Source organism: Amphibalanus amphitrite, unplaced genomic scaffold (genome assembly GCF_019059575.1).
Source record: "Amphibalanus amphitrite isolate SeventyFive unplaced genomic scaffold, NRLGWU_Aamphi_draft 001457F_arrow, whole genome shotgun sequence".
NCBI classification, from domain to species: Eukaryota; Metazoa; Arthropoda; class Thecostraca; order Balanomorpha; family Balanidae; genus Amphibalanus; species Amphibalanus amphitrite.
The window spans coordinates 121,703-139,000 of NW_024882950.1; the positions used below are offsets into that span (position 1 = coordinate 121,703).

Genomic DNA, 17,298 nt, shown 5'->3' on the forward strand with positions numbered 1-17,298 from the left:
GCTGGTATTTGGTATGTATCTCTGCCTAGTATGATAAAATACGAGTAGTATGAGTAAAGTTTTTGGAATTTTTTTTTGAAGCAGTCAATAACATCACCGTAGCACATTATATAACTGAAAACTGCGCTCTTGGCAAACTAGTGTGTTCAAGTTCTTGCGTGATCAACTCCTGACAGTGCAATTAAACGGCATATCTGTAATTCAAAGGAACTTGTTTTTTTCTCTAAGTTGCGTCAGCATGACAGAGTATACTTCGGGCTTTTCGTGCGAGAGTAGCTGCTTGTTTTTCGCTTTTTTTTTACTCATCGTGAGAAGTCAGTGGGCAGTGGCCATTGCGTTTTATACAAATTGAGGGACTCCAAGGGCCTGGATGTGTGTCTCTATAAATTTGCTGTAGAAGATAACATGGCCAGACTGTTTTCTTCAGTGGATCAGTGGATCCAGTGGAGCCTGGGGATTCGGCTTTATACCTACGTTCGCCATTAGCTGGCGTTTGAAACGGTTTGTCGCTTCGGTAGTGCTTGCTGTTCATTGCGGCAAAAATAATCATCTTCCTCTACCCCAGTCACGGAAACACGGGCTCATACACTCACAAGTCACTGCACTGGTTGGAGCGCTGTATGTTGTGTGTGATGAAACCGCACATAACGAGCCATATCACAAACACGTTGAGGCTAGATCTCACTAAACCATACCATGCCGGTGGGGAAGTGGAGCTAAACACACCGGCTTTTAGGGCGTGTTCGCTTTCTCCTACTATGGACGTCAAACCCCTTGAGACCCCACTTTTTTGCGATAATTTCTAAATGCGTCAACTCTCGTTGACGATATTCTGGCAATGTGTGTTTCAGAACCTGCCGAAACTTTTATTACTAAGGTATTTTAACGCCAAACAATTATGAAAGGTACTTCTCATTCACTCGTAATGTTAAATTTCACGGAACGAATCTGCTGTTTGGGAAGAGGCTACGCGCTCATGGGGCGGAGCCACGTAATGACGTCAGCGCTAAGCTCCGCCCTACCCCTCCGGCGCTTCTTGCCCGGTGACCGGTCACTCGCGTCTCGCGCTCCATCCAGGCTTGATGGTGGGCGGTAGCTGGTAGCGGTAGCGGGCGCTGGTAGATGACATTAAGAGCAGATGGCGCTGGTGGCGGGGCTCGAGTAAGGCCGAACGCAAGCCTCTGCCCGGGCCTGAATTGACCTCAGCATTACGAGTGAATGAGAAGTACCTTTCATAATCGTTTGGCGTCAAAATACCTTGGTAATAAAAGTTTCGGCAGGTTCTGAAACACACATTGCCAGAATATCGTCAACGAGAGTTCACGCATTTAAAAATTATCGCAAAAAAGTGGGGTCTCAAGGGGTTTGACGTCCATAGTAGGGTGAAGAAAATTCTGCGTCGTCCGGCTAATCCCGTTCGATACCGGCAGCCAAGCCTCCGCCGACCTCGAACGGCATTGCCCGGACGACTTAATCATTTTTGTCGTACGGGAGAGACCGAACTCGAGGTTAAACGCGGTGGGGTGTTAACGCCGTTTTACGATTTCACTTAATCATGGTATATGGTATTTCACGAATGTATGGAAAACATGCTGGCAAACGGCGCTGCGGCACACCGTTTCATCATCTCTGCACGCATTAAAATTTTAGCCATATGGTTACAGTGCTTAGGATAACATGAGGTCGCACGAAGTGCCATTCCCCAGGAAATAATGTATTGTAAATAGGTAGAAATGCGTAAATATGTATTAATATGAGGTAAATAATTGCATAGGGTAGTGGGGGGTAATTTGAACATATTTTTACGTCTTCTCCGTTGTACCAAATTCCAGTTCAACCCTGGATGAAGAAAAACTGCTTCAGTAGCGCAAGTGTCACTTGCTTTCACCATGCAAGCCTCATTTTAGGACGAGCCGAGCATACCTTGAAAAGCATAGCCTCACTTCTCCACCAAGTCACGGTGTGTTCAAATTGCCCCACCGTGGGGTAATTTGAACATACTGCCTTTACCTGTCATAAAAACGATAGTCTCGCCAGCACCGATGTTGTTTGACCATAAACAAATAGGCAGAACAATTCTAAACATACCTTCACTTGAAAATCAACACAACAGCAAAAATAACAGTTGCAGAGTATCAATATCTGCACGCTGCACACCGGTCAGTTGGCAGAATTCGACCCTTTTCAATTAACAGAACGTCTATCATTTTTGTTCGATAAAAACTCTCCCAACCGTACTACATCTGTTAAAGTGGTACCAATCGAAACCTGGACATTTGGAGTTCTGATTTTGTCCAATGTCCAATTCGGGATTGGTTGGACAAAGGTAGCAGACTGGACAACATTGGACGATGGCTTGCTACACTTCAGCGCTTTTTATAAAGTAATCGTGCATAGCATTGATTGGCGAATGGAAAGCTTGTTAAGCTCTCAATATAATGAACACTTTTCGGCTGGTAAAATTACATAATAAGCAATATAAATGACGGTTTTGAGTGTTGATAGCGGCATAATTTTCGGACATATTTGGACAAATAGTTTACTTTAACATTTTTGGACGGAAATCAACAAAAATGCCGGACATTAGACGGATATTAGACGTAAATTTTCTAAAACTGGCATCACTTATCTGCTACTGCCTTGGGTCGAAAATATTGACAAAAAAAAACTGGGAGCGTTGTTTTTTCGGATCTATCCCTGTCTTCATTGAAATTCTCACACTATGTTCAAATTACCCCACGCTAAAAGTTATTTTGCCATTTTAAAAACAGGGTTCAAAAGCAAACTTCTTGGATTGAAGGCACTGATTAGGTCATTATACAACAAAAGCCGTTGCGTATTAGGCGCTAGCAATGCAAGATTTTGCGCTGCAATGAAGTTGCAATGACGTGTTGATAGGCGTTTTTCCTTGCGAAATTGATTTCTTACACTGTGCGTCAACATCTTCATTCCCTGAAACTTTAAACCCCGTTCATATGATAGCCCTTCTAGTTACGATAATTTCGCTCATTGATCTTATTGTCATGCCACTTATGGATTTTCCGTAATTTTCTGTTATTCACACTATGTTCAAATTGCCCCACATGTTCAAATTACCCCACCCTACCCTATTTCTAAACGTTCGTCGTAGCTAAACCAAACAAACGACTTTTTAAAGATTTCAGCGATAATGATGTTTTTTGTCCAAGCTTTTTTCGTGCTCTTTTTGTCCTTGTGTGACCCGAGGCACAAAACAATATGTGAGCTGATTCGCGTGGGCTTGTCCCTAAGATAATTTTAATTTGTTGAGTTATCGCGCTTAAATGTCTGTGCATTTCTCCCCATTAGAACTATCGACTGCACTGTCAGTAATGGTGTGAAGGCTAAGGGTACGCACTACGCACCGCACGCAATAGATGCGGAATATAAAACCCATATACTGTTGGTACTTCCTATAAGATGCAATCCGACGTTAAAAGATGGCTTAACAGACAATTACGTGACGACTGACGAATATTACACACCAAATCAGATCATTATAAACGGTAGAAACATACACCACAGCACAGGTAACACTGGCCTTCCGACCCACGCAGTTAACTCGACCTCCGCTATAGTTCCACGTGGCGGGCAGGTAAAAACCGGACCGAATGCCCGCCCGGTGCCGCCGCGGCGATTCAATCGCGCCCGGCTGATTGACACACCTGTCGGACTGGAATGGCATCGCGTGGCGCCCAGGCCCGGAACGGGAGACGGACCGGCGGAATTCATCACCCGATCTGTACCGCCGGGCCGGGGCGATGTATGCAGCTGGTTATACGGCTCAATCACGTCACCAGAGTCACAGTGTGGTGGCGATTTTTGTCACGTCAGGTCAGTGCTCTTCTATCTGCGAGTGGTGGCTGTTAGCTTCGAAACGGGATACTGCACACATAATCTGACTGACTGATGTATAAACGCCAATTGAATTGAACTGTGGGCTGTGGTCCCTTGAATTAATAAAAGACCACAATCTAAGACGCAGCCTATCTCTATAGTCCAACAGCCTGACCCATTAATTTGACGGATGTCGCCCCACTAGCCGTCTCTGGTTCGCACTCTCAGACGCGCACGGCACGACAACGTTGACTCGTCCGTGACATCTCGATAACAACACGGCCCGTGAGAAGTGCTGATACCTCCGGGGTCAGGTCGACACGTCAATCACTTTGGCACGTCGCCATCTGTGGCAGCGTCGTTTGCGCTCCAACAAGGAGCACCCCGGCGGCTGAGAGGATGAGAGGAAGCTGGGAGCCTGGGGTGGTAGAAGATGACAGCCGTTTGGTCAGGAGGCGAGTGACGGGGATTCCAGGCGATTTTAGGAATGAAACTGACCTCCTCTGCTTGACCTCGTATCGGTTAGAATCCCATGGTAGCACCAGCTCGACGTCCGTGGTCATAGCCCAAGTAGCCTCGCAACAATCGAACACCGTGGGTGTTCTGCTCGGCTAAAGAGGCACACCACCCTTCTGTCATTCCATACACGCCGCTAAAGAGCAAAAAATACAGCAGTAAAAAGTCGTGACGGTATAATGAAAATATTTGAACACCTGTCCATCGGACGCTGCTGTGTGTTACGTGCGGTGGATGGGCACAGCGGGCTACCAGCCCTTTGATCGGGGCCGGGACGGGAGCCTGACGAGCCGCCGGTTAGCAGCCCTATCAGATGGCTGTACTCAGGACAGACAGCTACTGTCACACCACGGAGCCATTGATTGGGAGATTATTTTAATGGCAATTTAATTAGGACGGCATCGTTTTTAAAACCAAAACCAAGTCGTTTTTTTACATTCAAGCTGTCGTCAATGCTTGCATGTGTCAGTTAAGCTGTGAGATCACGAACACTTGGTTGGTGCCTAATTGATGTGAATATTTAAGAATGCACCTAAAAGAAGTAAAAAACAAGACTAGGTATTTGAAGCTCCGGATAGTCGATGGACACTGTGGGGGGGGGGAGGGGGTTCCTCGGGCCCCAGCGGGGCCCGGGGATGTGTTGCGAAGGGATGTGAAGGTGTCCAATGTTCAATCGACACTGGGCACCTTCGATATCTTTTTCAGTAAAATATGTCATCTGGAGTTCGGAAATAGGCTTCCGGAGGCTGGCTAGAACGCAGCGTTTTACGCCTCTCCCATCCTTCCCGAGTCGCAGTTCGTGGATCGTTGTCGCTTTCTGCGCGCTATCCATCGGATCGATAGCCTTCCAGTTCCGCAGTTCACATCAGTCTGACGCCACGACCAACTTCTACTGCGTCTCCCTGAGGAAGGCTCCGGCCGGCCGAGGGAGCCGTCCCAGCGCCGCTCTGGATCCGTCCCAGCGCCGCGCCGGAGCCGTCCCAGCGCCGCGCCGGAGCCGTCCCAGCGCCGCTCTGGATCCGTCCCAGCGCCGCGCCGGAGCCGTCCCAGCGCCGCGCCGGAGCCGTCCCAGCGCCGCGCCGGAGCCGTCCCAGCGCCGCGCCGGAGCCGTCCCAGCGCCGCGCCGGAGCCGTCCCAGCGCCGCGCCGGAGCCGTCCCAGCGCCGCGCCGGAGCCGTCCCAGCGCCGCGCCGGAGCCGTCCCAGCGCCGCGCCGGAGCCGTCCCAGCGCCGCGCCGGAGCCGTCCCAGCGCCGCGCCGGAGCCGTCCCAGCGCCGCGCCGGAGCCGTCCCAGCGCCGCGCCGGAGCCGTCCCAGCGCCGCGCCGGAGCCGTCCCAGCGCCGCTCCGGAGCCGTCCCAGCGCCGCGCCGGAGCCGTCCCAGCGCCGCGCCGGAGCCGTCCCAGCGCCGCGCCGGAGCCGTCCCAGCGCCGCGCCGGAGCCGTCCCAGCGCCGCGCCGGAGCCGTCCCAGCGCCGCGCCGGAGCCGTCCCAGCGCCGCGCCGGAGCCGTCCCAGCGCCGCGCCGGAGCCGTCCCAGCGCCGCGCCGGAGCCGTCCCAGCGCCGCGCCGGAGCCGTCCCAGCGCCGCGCCGGAGCCGTCCCAGCGCCGCGCCGGAGCCGTCCCAGCGCCGCGCCGGAGCCGTCCCAGCGCCGCGCCGGAGCCGTCCCAGCGCCGCGCCGGAGCCGTCCCAGCGCCGCGCCGGAGCCGTCCCAGCGCCGCGCCGGAGCCGTCCCAGCGCCGCGCCGGAGCCGTCCTACTCTACCCTCACGCCACCCATTGCATCATTTAATATTCATAACTTTCCGAAACGGGTGAATAGTTCTCCGCTCACCCCGGCTACCCGGCTATCCAGTTATCTTCGTTTTGCAGAGGGCTGGCCCGCCGGCGCCAGTAGTAAAGGTGAATGCAAATGACGCGCCGTGAAATGGTGGCGGCTCTTCTGACAGTGCCGCCCTGGCCCGCTCAAAAGAGCCACTGTCGGCTCGTCACAAAGAGTCTGTCACCGACCTGGCCGGTCCAGAAACGGCGGCGCGTGATCGGAATTCGATCGGACTCACGCCCGGCGCAGAGCTGGCTCTCCGGCCATTGATAGAGGGGAGAGAGCCCGTTTCCAGTAAGCTGGAAAAGTGGAGACGATTTCGTGTTTACTAGACTTACTGCTTACTTGCTTACTTTCGCTTACTTTATATTTTGGCCATGTCCGGTGGTGACGCGGAAGCTTGCCTGAATGCTCCCTGATGGTGTAGCAAAAGACCAATAGACAATGTTTGAACAGGAATTCTGTCAGCCATGGACGTTTGTAGGCGTCTGAGCCATATGATAATGAAAATCATCCAAAGCTACATACTTCTCTTGCATCAAATATTTATATCTAGCCGTTAATCAGAAGCTGCATTCAAAAGACTTCTTTACGAAATAAAGCTGTGGCAAAATTTCATTTGCTTTTCACCAGTCAAGTAATTATATTGCCTGTCATCAAAAAGTGAATTAATTTCGGCTCATTATAGGTAGGTATCAGTTTTTTTTTGCTGTTAGCAATTCAACATGAGATCCCAGGCCCGGCTGAAATCTTTTACAGATCCAGCCTTTTCCGCACAAATGTTGTGGTCAGGCTCCCATTTCTCGTCACCCTAAAGTCCGATTCGAGCTGATCCATCACACGCTGTTTTGATGTCGGACGGTTTCTCTCATGATGTAAGTGCCACAAGAATGTCCCATTGGCGGCACTCGGCGTGGACCGTTAGTTTTGGGCGCTGGGACCGTCCCTGGCTCTGCCCACGGGTGGTCGGGTCTGTCCCCCGCCAGGTCGGGCCCACCTCCTCGCATGCCTCAGCACCTCCTTCTTCATCTCTTGGCCCTCTGATCTCGCGCCGTCCGGCGTCTCCCGTCCTCTCACCTGCCCCCCCCCCTCCCTCCGACCCCCTCCCCGGACCCCAGCGGACATCTCTCACACGCTCCGATACCTGCGTGGGGCGCCCGCTGTGGCCCTCTGTCCCACTCTGTCGCCCCGCGTCCCCAACCGGCCGACCGTGTACCGCGCCCATGTCCCGCTCCTCGGCCCCGCAAACAGGCGCCGGCGAATCAAAGGCTTGCCCCTGTCCCCTACCGGTGCCCGTGGCGCTCATCACAATACCTGGCGGGGGACCCTACACCTCACCTCGAGAGGGACTTCCGGACCGGGGAGAGCGGCGGGCCAGCCTCGGGCCAGCCCCCGGGCGGTGGGTCTCCCCTCCTCAGCCGCCGCGCGCCGCCGTGCGTCAGCCGCCGCCGCCGCGGCCGCGGTGGGCAGCCGGCCGCCGCCTCCGGCCCGGTCAGTCTCGCGCAGAAGGTCGACGGGTGAGGTGGTGCCGAGCTGTCTCGTAGGAAGCGCCGAGCGTGACCGAGCAGCGCCGAGTGATACCCCAGGGAATCGAGAGGAGACGGACAGGTGGAGGACAGGAGGATCACCGCACGTGGCCGCTGAAGGAGATCAGACTAAGGTGAGAGCGATCGAGGAATTTGGGCAGGAATGGCCGCACATTCTGGGGTTTTGCTCAGAACTGGGACCCTATAATATTCTTTCAGCTAGGTAATGGCTAGCTATTAGCCCAGAACAGCCGCTATAAGAAATTTGCTTTCTTTGAGGAACGCTGCAGAAATGGCTTCCCGAACGCAGCCGTTGTAGGGATAGTTGAGTTCTTGTGAAACTGTTACATGGCGATGACCGATGCATAATGATTGGGTGGTTCTACATTACTTGCCGCCGATTGTATACCTACACTGTCCAGTTCAGCAGACACGTTTGCCTACTTTCACTAGGAATGCACACGTTTCCACAGTAAACACCGTGACATGCAGCTACATTAGAAAATACGTCATCGAAACGTCGGAGGAATATTCTGAGCCAGTTTCGAGGAATGTGCAAATGTTACATCATCGATAGACATGCCAGAGCTCACTGCTCACTACCCGTAAATACGTCTCGATGATTCTTCGTAAACTAGTGAACGATTATCGGCTGACACAGGCTGTGGAATGCCAACTAATTTATGAAAGCCACGTGCTCATGACCGTTTTTGCAGCAAAACTCATGAATTTGCTCGTAAATAATGAGGGACGGGCATGACGACCCCTGCTAACGCTACTGCGTTGAACGGGAGGCCCCTTCTCCCTAAAAACAGAAAACACCACCGAATCATAGTCTGACGAGTAATTATATCCGTACCGGGGCTAAATTCGGAATTCCTTCAACAAAAAAGGAACAACACGTGGAAACTTTGAGTTAGTGCTGATTGGACTGTCATATAAACAATGGAGGAACATGGTAAAGTCGATAAGTCATTAACATTTTATACTATGAGCGGGAGCAAGTAAAGTAAACTTTGACCGTGGATCATATTATATTGCTACTGTAGTTAACTTTTATTTCATATCTTATTCAATAAGACCTTGTAGAATGTATGTAGGCATCTACTTTTAGAAATCAGTTGATTCCGTACCAATAAGATCGCTCATGGGGAGAAATGTTGCCAAAATAACAGTACCTACATTGGCTCCAGGGATAGCAGTCGCGGTGACAAGTTTACTCACGTATTCACTGTAACGTTATATTGTTCCGATAATGTATTTGGTCACTAAGGCACCTTTTGGCTATCCACATACCCTATGTACAGAATAAAGTCAGCATAAGGTCACCATAAAAGTAGCATAAAGTCAGGCCAGCTGTGTGTAAATTAACGACCGATACCCCCGAACCCGATTACGATACGCTGACGAAGCTTTGTAATACAATTCGAAAGCTCCGACCCGAACGATTTCTTGTGGAGTAGGTAAAGTCCTCATTCAGTTATTACATTTTTTTCGTTTGTTACTCCTATATTCGTATATTACTATATACATTCAAACAACTGCAAATAAGGTGGGCTGATTAGAGGACGGCCAAGGATATCTCCCACCCCTGCACATTTTGTGACTGCATTGGGAGTAATTGATGCCGAGCGCGCCTATTACGCCTACCTATGTCAGCAAATGGAGCACATGGAGCCGATTTAGAGCGGAGATTACAGCTGTCATTCTACGGCGCGCCCGGTTAGCTGACGTGAGACCGCAGTCCCCACTGCAGGTATTGCTGAGTCCCTGCAGGGTATGATGAATGGCAGCCGTCGCAAAGAACGGATGAGCTGACATACTCGTAACGCTTATCGCCTCACCGGTAACGTTCGGACGTTTACATCAGGTGACGCTTCCGCTACCAAAACCCGTTGTTGCTAGGGTGGACGTCTTAGCGAGCTTATCGGGGTCTAGCTTCGTCTCTGCGTCAGGTAACCCTACCCGCGCCGGGAGTAGTGCGCTCTGCAGAGCCGCAGAAGGCTGACACTTCGGGCGCAATCTGCCGCAGCTTGCATTTCAATTTATGTCCCGTGCTTATATCAGGACGATGAGCTTGATCGCTGCGGCCGTCCGCTGCAACGGGCGTAGCTGCCGGAGGAAACGCAGCTTCAGTGGTGAACGGGACGGCCGGGCATTGTTGTCGGAGGAAACAGAGCTTTATTGGTGAACGGCTCGGCGCTGGCAGCGCTCTCCGTCTGGCCCGCCAACACCTCCCGTGAACGGGGTATCACCTGCGGTTTACGATCAGCCCCGCCGTGTTACGCATCACAGCCACTGACGCCGGCTTCCGGGCGGCAAACAAAACTCTGTCCGGCGTAAAATGATGATCCGCGTGTCTGGCCAGCGCGGCGGCCCGGGCGGGGCGAAACTCAGTGTTACCAGTGTGAAAATGAGCGGGTTGGTGACTAATCACCCAATTTTCCACCGATGCAGCCGTGCCTGTTTATCACCGCAATCGGACGAGAATGCGATTTGCTGTCGCTGAGCGAATCTGCCCGAAAGTTACGCGCTCCATCTGTCGGCTCTTTGCCGTTCCTACGTCTACCAGAGAGAACATCGCTATTACATTTGTTGGAAGGAAAGGCAACTGTCGCAACTGTGGTACCGAGCGTCGCAGTATTAGCATCGCCCTGCGCGCTGCGCGTTTTACTCCCCTCGCGCAGCTGCGAGGGACCTTGGCGTTACACTCTCGCCCCTCTGCACTGATGGAGGGCGCCTGATGAGATCACACCGTCCCTCGCACAGCGCCGCGCCGGCCATCACCTGCAATCGGATGGGATGAACGTGTTGAACATCAGTTTGTCGAGTGTAGCGAACGGGCCGAGCGGCGGGCCGGCGCGCGCTGTTTCTCAGGGGCTGAACCGGCGCAAGGTCGGGCTCGTCAAAACGGTACCTGCTGAATCAATGTAAGCCGAAAAGGTCCGAGTTACGGCAGACAGTGTGTGCCATAAATGGTGAGACATGGCGCCGTGGCAGTAACGGTCTCTGACAGAAAAAGATCGGTCATTCATGCCTGGTGCTGACGCCGTGAATTGTGGAGGATTTAAGTCTTACAGAATCTTGCTGTGGTTTGTCGGTTGTCAGAACATTATTAGGGATGACATCAGGAGTGATTGATTATGCTGCTAAAACATTTACATTGAACGATGCTATGTTCGTTTCAATTCCAATCGTCGCATTGCACAGCGCATGTCGCACGCATATCGCATTATTTTTGCATTCTCGGCATAACGTCCAATGTGAGACTCATTTCACATGCTGAGACTGGAGGTAATTATCGTCGATACCGAAGTCGAAACTGAGCTAGCTATTTCCCCGTCTGTGGGTATCGACCACATTCCAAGTCAGCTTTATATCACCCAAAAGACAGCCAAACAGACAGAACGAACCAAATGTCAATCTGTGGGCGTATCTGTGAAAGAACTTAATGCATTATCCACACAATAGTGATCTCTCCATTATTCCCTTATCTTTGTCGTTTGGCTGTGGGCGTGCGTGGGTAGGACAGCGGATGTCATAACGAAGTAGACTCGGCTGGGCACACAAAGAGGAGCTGCGAGGCGTCTCGGTGGCGCCTCGGCACGGAGCGTTTCCTGGGTGTCCCTCCTGGTGACCGCCGCCGCCGCCGCCGCCGCCGCCCTGGCAGCGGCGGCGGCGGCGGCGGCGGCGGCGGCGGCGGCGGAGCGTAAAGTGCAGCTGCTGTCGCTCGCCGCCCGCAGCCGACGTCCTGGATAAACTACCGGGCGGTTTTGTATACGTGCGCCGGTGGGCCAGTGACCCGTGTCAGCGTGTCAGTCTCTCGCTGTCTGCCCCGTGACGTTCAGGCAATCAGCTAAGATCGGGAGGGTGAAAGCCTAGTCAGGACAGTATGACAGCATATCTATTTGTGCCCCGGATAAAGTCTGTTGAAGATAAGATCCACTATTATTCATCTAACTATAGTATCGATTTCGGCGGCGCACTGCGCACATCAGGCACCACAATCGTTCAATCAACATCACATCCAAACGACCAATCTCGGCCGTCACCTTATACGTTTATCACAGCCGCTGACAGTTCACTGCAACATAAATACGGCCAATGAGGCTGCCGTACGCTCAGTATGCCCACCGGCGTCGGCGCGGTCCTCGTGCGAACCTCCGCTCTCCCGGTGTGTGACCGCCGACGTTGTCCTGTTTCAGGCTGTGAGGACGTCAGCTGATGGCCGGCGGGTGACGTCGAGCTAACGCCATGACCAGCTCCACGCTTGAGCTCATCAGTCCGCGGCCGTACTACACCACTCAGGTGAGAATCCGATCGCGCGGCTCTCACCTCTCACCACGCGGCTCTCACCGCACCAGCCAGCCCACACGTGGGCTGTTAGGGTTGAGTTTGACAGGAGACCACCCAGCCTTGGCGTTTTGGTGCGCTAAGGACCTTGCGTGCTGACAGGTCATGGCAGTATTTTCGTGTTTTATTGGTCCATCATTTTCGTCAATAGTCGCCGACGGGCATGATTGCATGTGATATGCTGATTCGATGCGTGGTAAAATATGAGTTAACGGAGCGTTAAACTGGGTATCAATAGCTACCACACCGTGTATTGCTTTACAGCTGCTTAGTTTGGAGATGTGATACGGAATGTATCCTTATTTTATACATAAGGCTTTCTACGCTTATGGCCTCACAACCGTTAAAAACTGATTTTTATTACACCCAGTTTGCGGTGCTCTTTTCCGCTCGATCGCTGGCACCCTGTTAACGGAAATTATTAGTGAGGATAAAGCTGAGACTTATTTCTCATTTTCATCGATAATATATGTAGGTAGGTATATTTTTTTTGTCTTCGAAATCGTTAGTGCTCCAAACGTTAAAAGCGTTATCGCACGAAGTATGAGCCACTTGTTGCTTAGAAAGGCCCTGTCTCATGAATATGTTCCACTGCACCTGCTCCGAATTCATAGCCACTGTCTCACCACACCTCTCTCTTCTCGGCAGGTTCTGGCCTCCCTGGCAGTGGCCATGGGTCAGCTGGCGGTCGGCCTCGGCAAGGGGTACAGCTCGCCGGCTCTCCAGTCGCTGGCCGGAGCGCGCGAGCACGGCGGGCTGGCCATCAGCGCGCAGCAGGGCTCCTGGGTGGCCAGTCTGTCGCTGCTGGGCGCGCTGGTGGGCGGCCTGCCCAGCGGACTGGCGCTGCGGCTCGGCCGGCGCCGGCTGCTGGCCGCCGTCAGCGTGCCGTTCGCCGCCGCCTGGTGGCTGGCCGCCGGCGCCGGCTCCGTCTGGGAGCTGTACGCGGCCGCCTTCATCAGCGGCATCTGCTCCTCGGTGGTGGCCGTCGTGACGCCCGTCTACGTCAGCGAGATCGCGCAGCCGGCCGTGCGCGGCAGCCTGTGCTCGCTGACCAAGGTGGCGACCAGCGTGGGCCTGCTGCTCAGCTACAGTCTGGGCGTGGCGCTCGACTGGCGCCGGCTGGCCATGGTCGCCTCCGCCGGACCGCTGCTGCTGCTGCTCGGCTGCTGCTGCGTGCCAGAGACGCCCAGCTTCCTCATGTTCCGCGGCCGCGACCGCGAGGCGCGCGCGGCGCTTCAGTGGCTGCGCGGTCCCTCGGCAGACATCAGCTCCGAGCACGACGTCATGCGCGCCAACATCGTCTACATCAAGCAGGAGCAGCCGTCGTGCGGAGACGCCTCGCCGGAGCAGTGGCGCGCGCTGGTGCGGCCCGTGCTCGTTACCACCGGCCTCATGTTCCTGCAGAAATTCTCCGGAGTGCACGCGTTCAGCTTCTACGGCGTCACCATCCTGGACAAGGTGCTGGCGCGAGCGAGCGCGCAGGGCGCCGCCGCCGTGGTGGCCCTGCTGCAGATCCTGGCCGGGCTGACGTCCAGCGTGCTGATCGACACGGTGGGCCGCCGGCCGCTGCTGATGGTCAGCAGCGCGCTCATGTCCGTCTCGCTGGCCGGTTTCGGCACGTTCGTGTACGTGGTGGAGCGGCTGGAGTGGACGTCAGCCCAGCAGGCGCCGTTCGACTGGGTGCCCATGTCGTGTGTGCTCGTTTGTCAGGTGGCGTTCGCGCTGGGCGTCGGCCCGATCTCGTGGCTGCTGATCGGTGAACTGTTCCCGCTGCGGCAGCGCGGCCTCGGCGCGCTGGCTGCGTCCGTCAGCTACGGCTGTGCGTTCGTCAGCGTGAAGACGTTCGTGGACCTGGAGCGGTGGCTCGGCCTTTGCGGGGTGTTCTGGTTATACGCGGTGGTGTCGCTCTTTTGCCTGGCGTTCATCCTGGTGTTTGTGCCCGAGACCAAGGGACGAGAACTGGAGGAGATGGAGGAGAGGACAAGGTTCGTGTAGTGAACCCCTTAGGAAATGACGCACAGAACTACGCTCGTGTAGTGAACCACTCCAGTATTTGGTGGAGAGACACTTTTGTGCTGTGCCAGGCGGCGATGGGCTGCTGACGCCACGCGAGCCACGCCTGTTGTTTGAACCGCTGCGGATATTTTATTGCCCGTTATGACATGGGACCGCCGCCAATCGGTGTGATGTGTGATATGTGATCGCCGCATGTCGCCGGTGTCGATGTGACCGCTCGTTGACGCGGGTCTCCGTCGGCGACTGCCTCGATGTGACTCAGAATCTGCACTGCCAGTGTCAGGGCTGAGGGCGACTATTGCGGGTACCGTCGTCTACCTCGCTCTCTCGCCGTGACCGCGTATTTATTGTCCTGTCTGTGCGTGATCTTGTGCCAGTAGATTTTAGACGCCCAGTGAGGTCTTCTGAGGACTTTGAGGCGTACCATCCTACTCCTGTGTTCCTCGTCTGCTGAACTGCAGCAGTGTCATGTTGATCTCATTTTATATATCCATTTCATCCCTTTTTGAGTGTATCATCTTCAAGTAATGATGAATATGATGTCACCTGTTTACAAATATATCACGCCTCGTAACATCGATAATTTTATATCGATAAACGGATATGAATAACAGCATATTGGAAGAGAATCATGGTAAATTTGTAAGTAGCTGACTTATTAGATTTTTTTTTTGCTTCACTTTGTACTAAGCAAATCACGTCACGAGTCTGCCTGGTCAATCGTAGGCTCATTTCAACTAGCACGGAAAGTTAACGGAGAAGCCACAAATCAATAAATTGCACTTAATCGGTAAACGTCTACAGTCAAAACTAGAAACAATCCACTCCTCCAAGCAGGCCTACTGGCCACTGGGGTCAGCAATCGGGGTCAAGGTCAGAGACGTGTCGCAGTGTGGGCCAATCAGCGTTCGAGTCCGCTCGCTCAGGCACTCGGAGACAGTGCATGGACTGTTCTGTTTTGTTGAAGCGGCAGGTCGCGCTCTGCGATACTCTTTTAGCGGCAACTGAAGTGTTATGTGTGAAGTGCACGCGAATATGGCTTTTTCACATAATTAGGCGTGAAAGCGTAATGCGTGGGTAGCAACAGTGGTAACAGGTAGCAACAGGTCTGTGACATTAAAAACACGCTACAAGCATATCGATCCATCTCGTTGACGGCTCGTAGGCTGTGTGATAAAAAAGAAAAGGTGAAACTAAAAGTTCGGGGGCGGCTATAGGGAACATGGACCTGACAACTCTTCGGATGGATCACCAGCAACAGCTCTTACGCCGCCTGATCAATTTAATGAGCTTGCCGATGTCCGTGCAACCATCAACCATCAACTTCTCAGAGCATCTATAGAAGGGATGTGTGGTCACTGCCTCCTAAAACTGCCCAGTCCTCGTTTGATACTCGGGCGCAAAAGAACCTCGGCTGGCACGTCACTTATTCAACAAGACGCGGTGTTTTATAACGCGTAACATGTAACACATGTATTCCACATGTTATACACGAATAGCGAAAGAGCCATATCATGAACTGGAGCTAATAGCTACAAATCAATAATTCAATTTTTCATAAAGGAGGAAAAGTCCAGGGAGAATCCGTATGGCTGCGATGTGTATGGTGACTTCCGAAATTCGAACATTAACCCGCGCGGGGCTGGGGGGGTAAATTTTACCCCCCTCGCGAATTTTTGCAATATCTCAAAAACGGCGGCGCGCAGCGCCGCCAAACTTTCAGTACCTTTTCTTACATCAATTTGACACGTTCCCTGAAAATTTGAGCGAAATCCGTCGGAAAATTTTTGAGAAATTGACGTTTTAGTGACGTCATGCTCGCCATTTTCGCCTCAAAAACGGCAAAAGTTCAAACGCCGCTAACATCTTCATTTTTAAAGGAATCAAGACGTAACAAAAAAGGATATACGTAATTCTTCTTTGTCTATCAAATGGCCATCTCGGTTTTTTGAAAATTTTGGATTTTGGCCCAAATTTTTTCAAAAAACTGACTTTCTTGGGAAAATAGCTATACAATCCAAAATTTTGAGTGTATCGAAAAAAACGGAATATATGTCAGAGAAGTGGTCTATGTGCACCTACATACCAAGTTTTAGAAGAATCGGTTCAAAAATGTGGGAGTTATTCAAAATTGTATGACGTCACGACACACACAAATTTTGAAAAATGACTTTTTTGGAAGTTCTAGACCTCGTACGGAAACAAAAATAGCACCATTCGATTCGCCGTGAAAAACTGCATCAGATAGACACCTTTTTAGGCCTTAACAACCAACTTCAAAATTTGACCTCACTTGACCTGACCTTGACCTGACCTCGACCTGAAATTCATCCAGAGGTGGTCCATATCACTTATTGAGTGTGCCTATTGAATTCTATGAGTAAAATGACCCATAAAACATGTGTCGCACATGCCCTTTTCTATATTTTGTTTTTGGTGACCTGACCTGAACTGACCTGACCTTGACCTTGACCTCTGAATGATATTGTATGCAACGAATATTGTCTTGGTAGCCTAAGAACACGTTTTGGGCGATCAGTCTCAGCCCATGACTCCATTCTTCGGCAACTACGGTGCAAGGCCGATGTTGTAGGAACTTGCAATTTGTACCCTTGACCTGACCTTGACCTTGACCTCAAACTTAAAATTAAGTACATGTTTTTAGTTGTTCGTGATGAGATCTTTCGATTGGCGTTTGAGTTTTCCAAATCGGACCATTAGTTCGGGAGATAACAGGGGGTAAAATTTACCCCCCCCCCAGCCCCGCGCGTTCGGCTGGAGACCCCAGCCCCGCGCGGGTTAACCAATGATTGAGTAACGTGTAATGCATTTTCCTAAAGTGATACGTGCCTTTCTGAGAAATATCTTCTGTGTATTACGTTGCCCTAGGGAGACCTAGTTGTGTATCTATTCGGCTTTGCATTTTCAAATAAATGTCACACACCATTAGGTGCAAATCTTAGAAACAAATCAGAATACTCGAAGCTCATCAAATTTATTATTAGTAATTCCCTTATTTCTTTTCTAAAAGACGAGAAAATACAGCTCTCTGGAATGCTGGTTCCTGCTAAGTAACATGCGATAAGTCCTGCAATGTCTTACGACCGCTAAGAAGTCTTAACTAAGACTACATACTAGATTAGCTAATACGAGCTTGGTATCTACGCCTTATGAGTGCACAGGTTAACCATTGTGGTTACGGGTAAGCATTTAACT

General features: G+C 52.1%; 1 protein-coding gene across 1 annotated transcript; it reads left to right on the forward strand.

Moving 5' to 3' along the window:
- Positions 1 to 7,683: 7,683 nt before the first annotated feature.
- On the forward strand, positions 7,684 to 14,539 carry LOC122373192 (facilitated trehalose transporter Tret1-like). Its single transcript, XM_043351031.1, has 3 exons — positions 7,684 to 7,847; positions 11,919 to 12,021; positions 12,715 to 14,539. The coding sequence occupies exons 2-3, from the start codon at positions 11,968 to 11,970 to the stop codon at positions 14,059 to 14,061; spliced, it is 1,401 nt and encodes a 466-aa protein (XP_043206966.1). The 5' UTR covers positions 7,684 to 7,847; positions 11,919 to 11,967; the 3' UTR covers positions 14,062 to 14,539.
- Positions 14,540 to 17,298: the final 2,759 nt, after the last annotated feature.

Bases quoted from the DNA above. Each gene is read 5' to 3' on its own strand.
- LOC122373192 (XM_043351031.1), top strand. From the start codon at position 11,968: ATGACCAGCTCCACGCTTGAGCTCATCAGTCCGCGGCCGTACTACACC. The intron at 12,022-12,714 runs GTGAGAATCCGA...TCTTCTCGGCAG, and splicing joins GGCCGTACTACACCACTCAG to GTTCTGGCCTCCCTGGCAGT.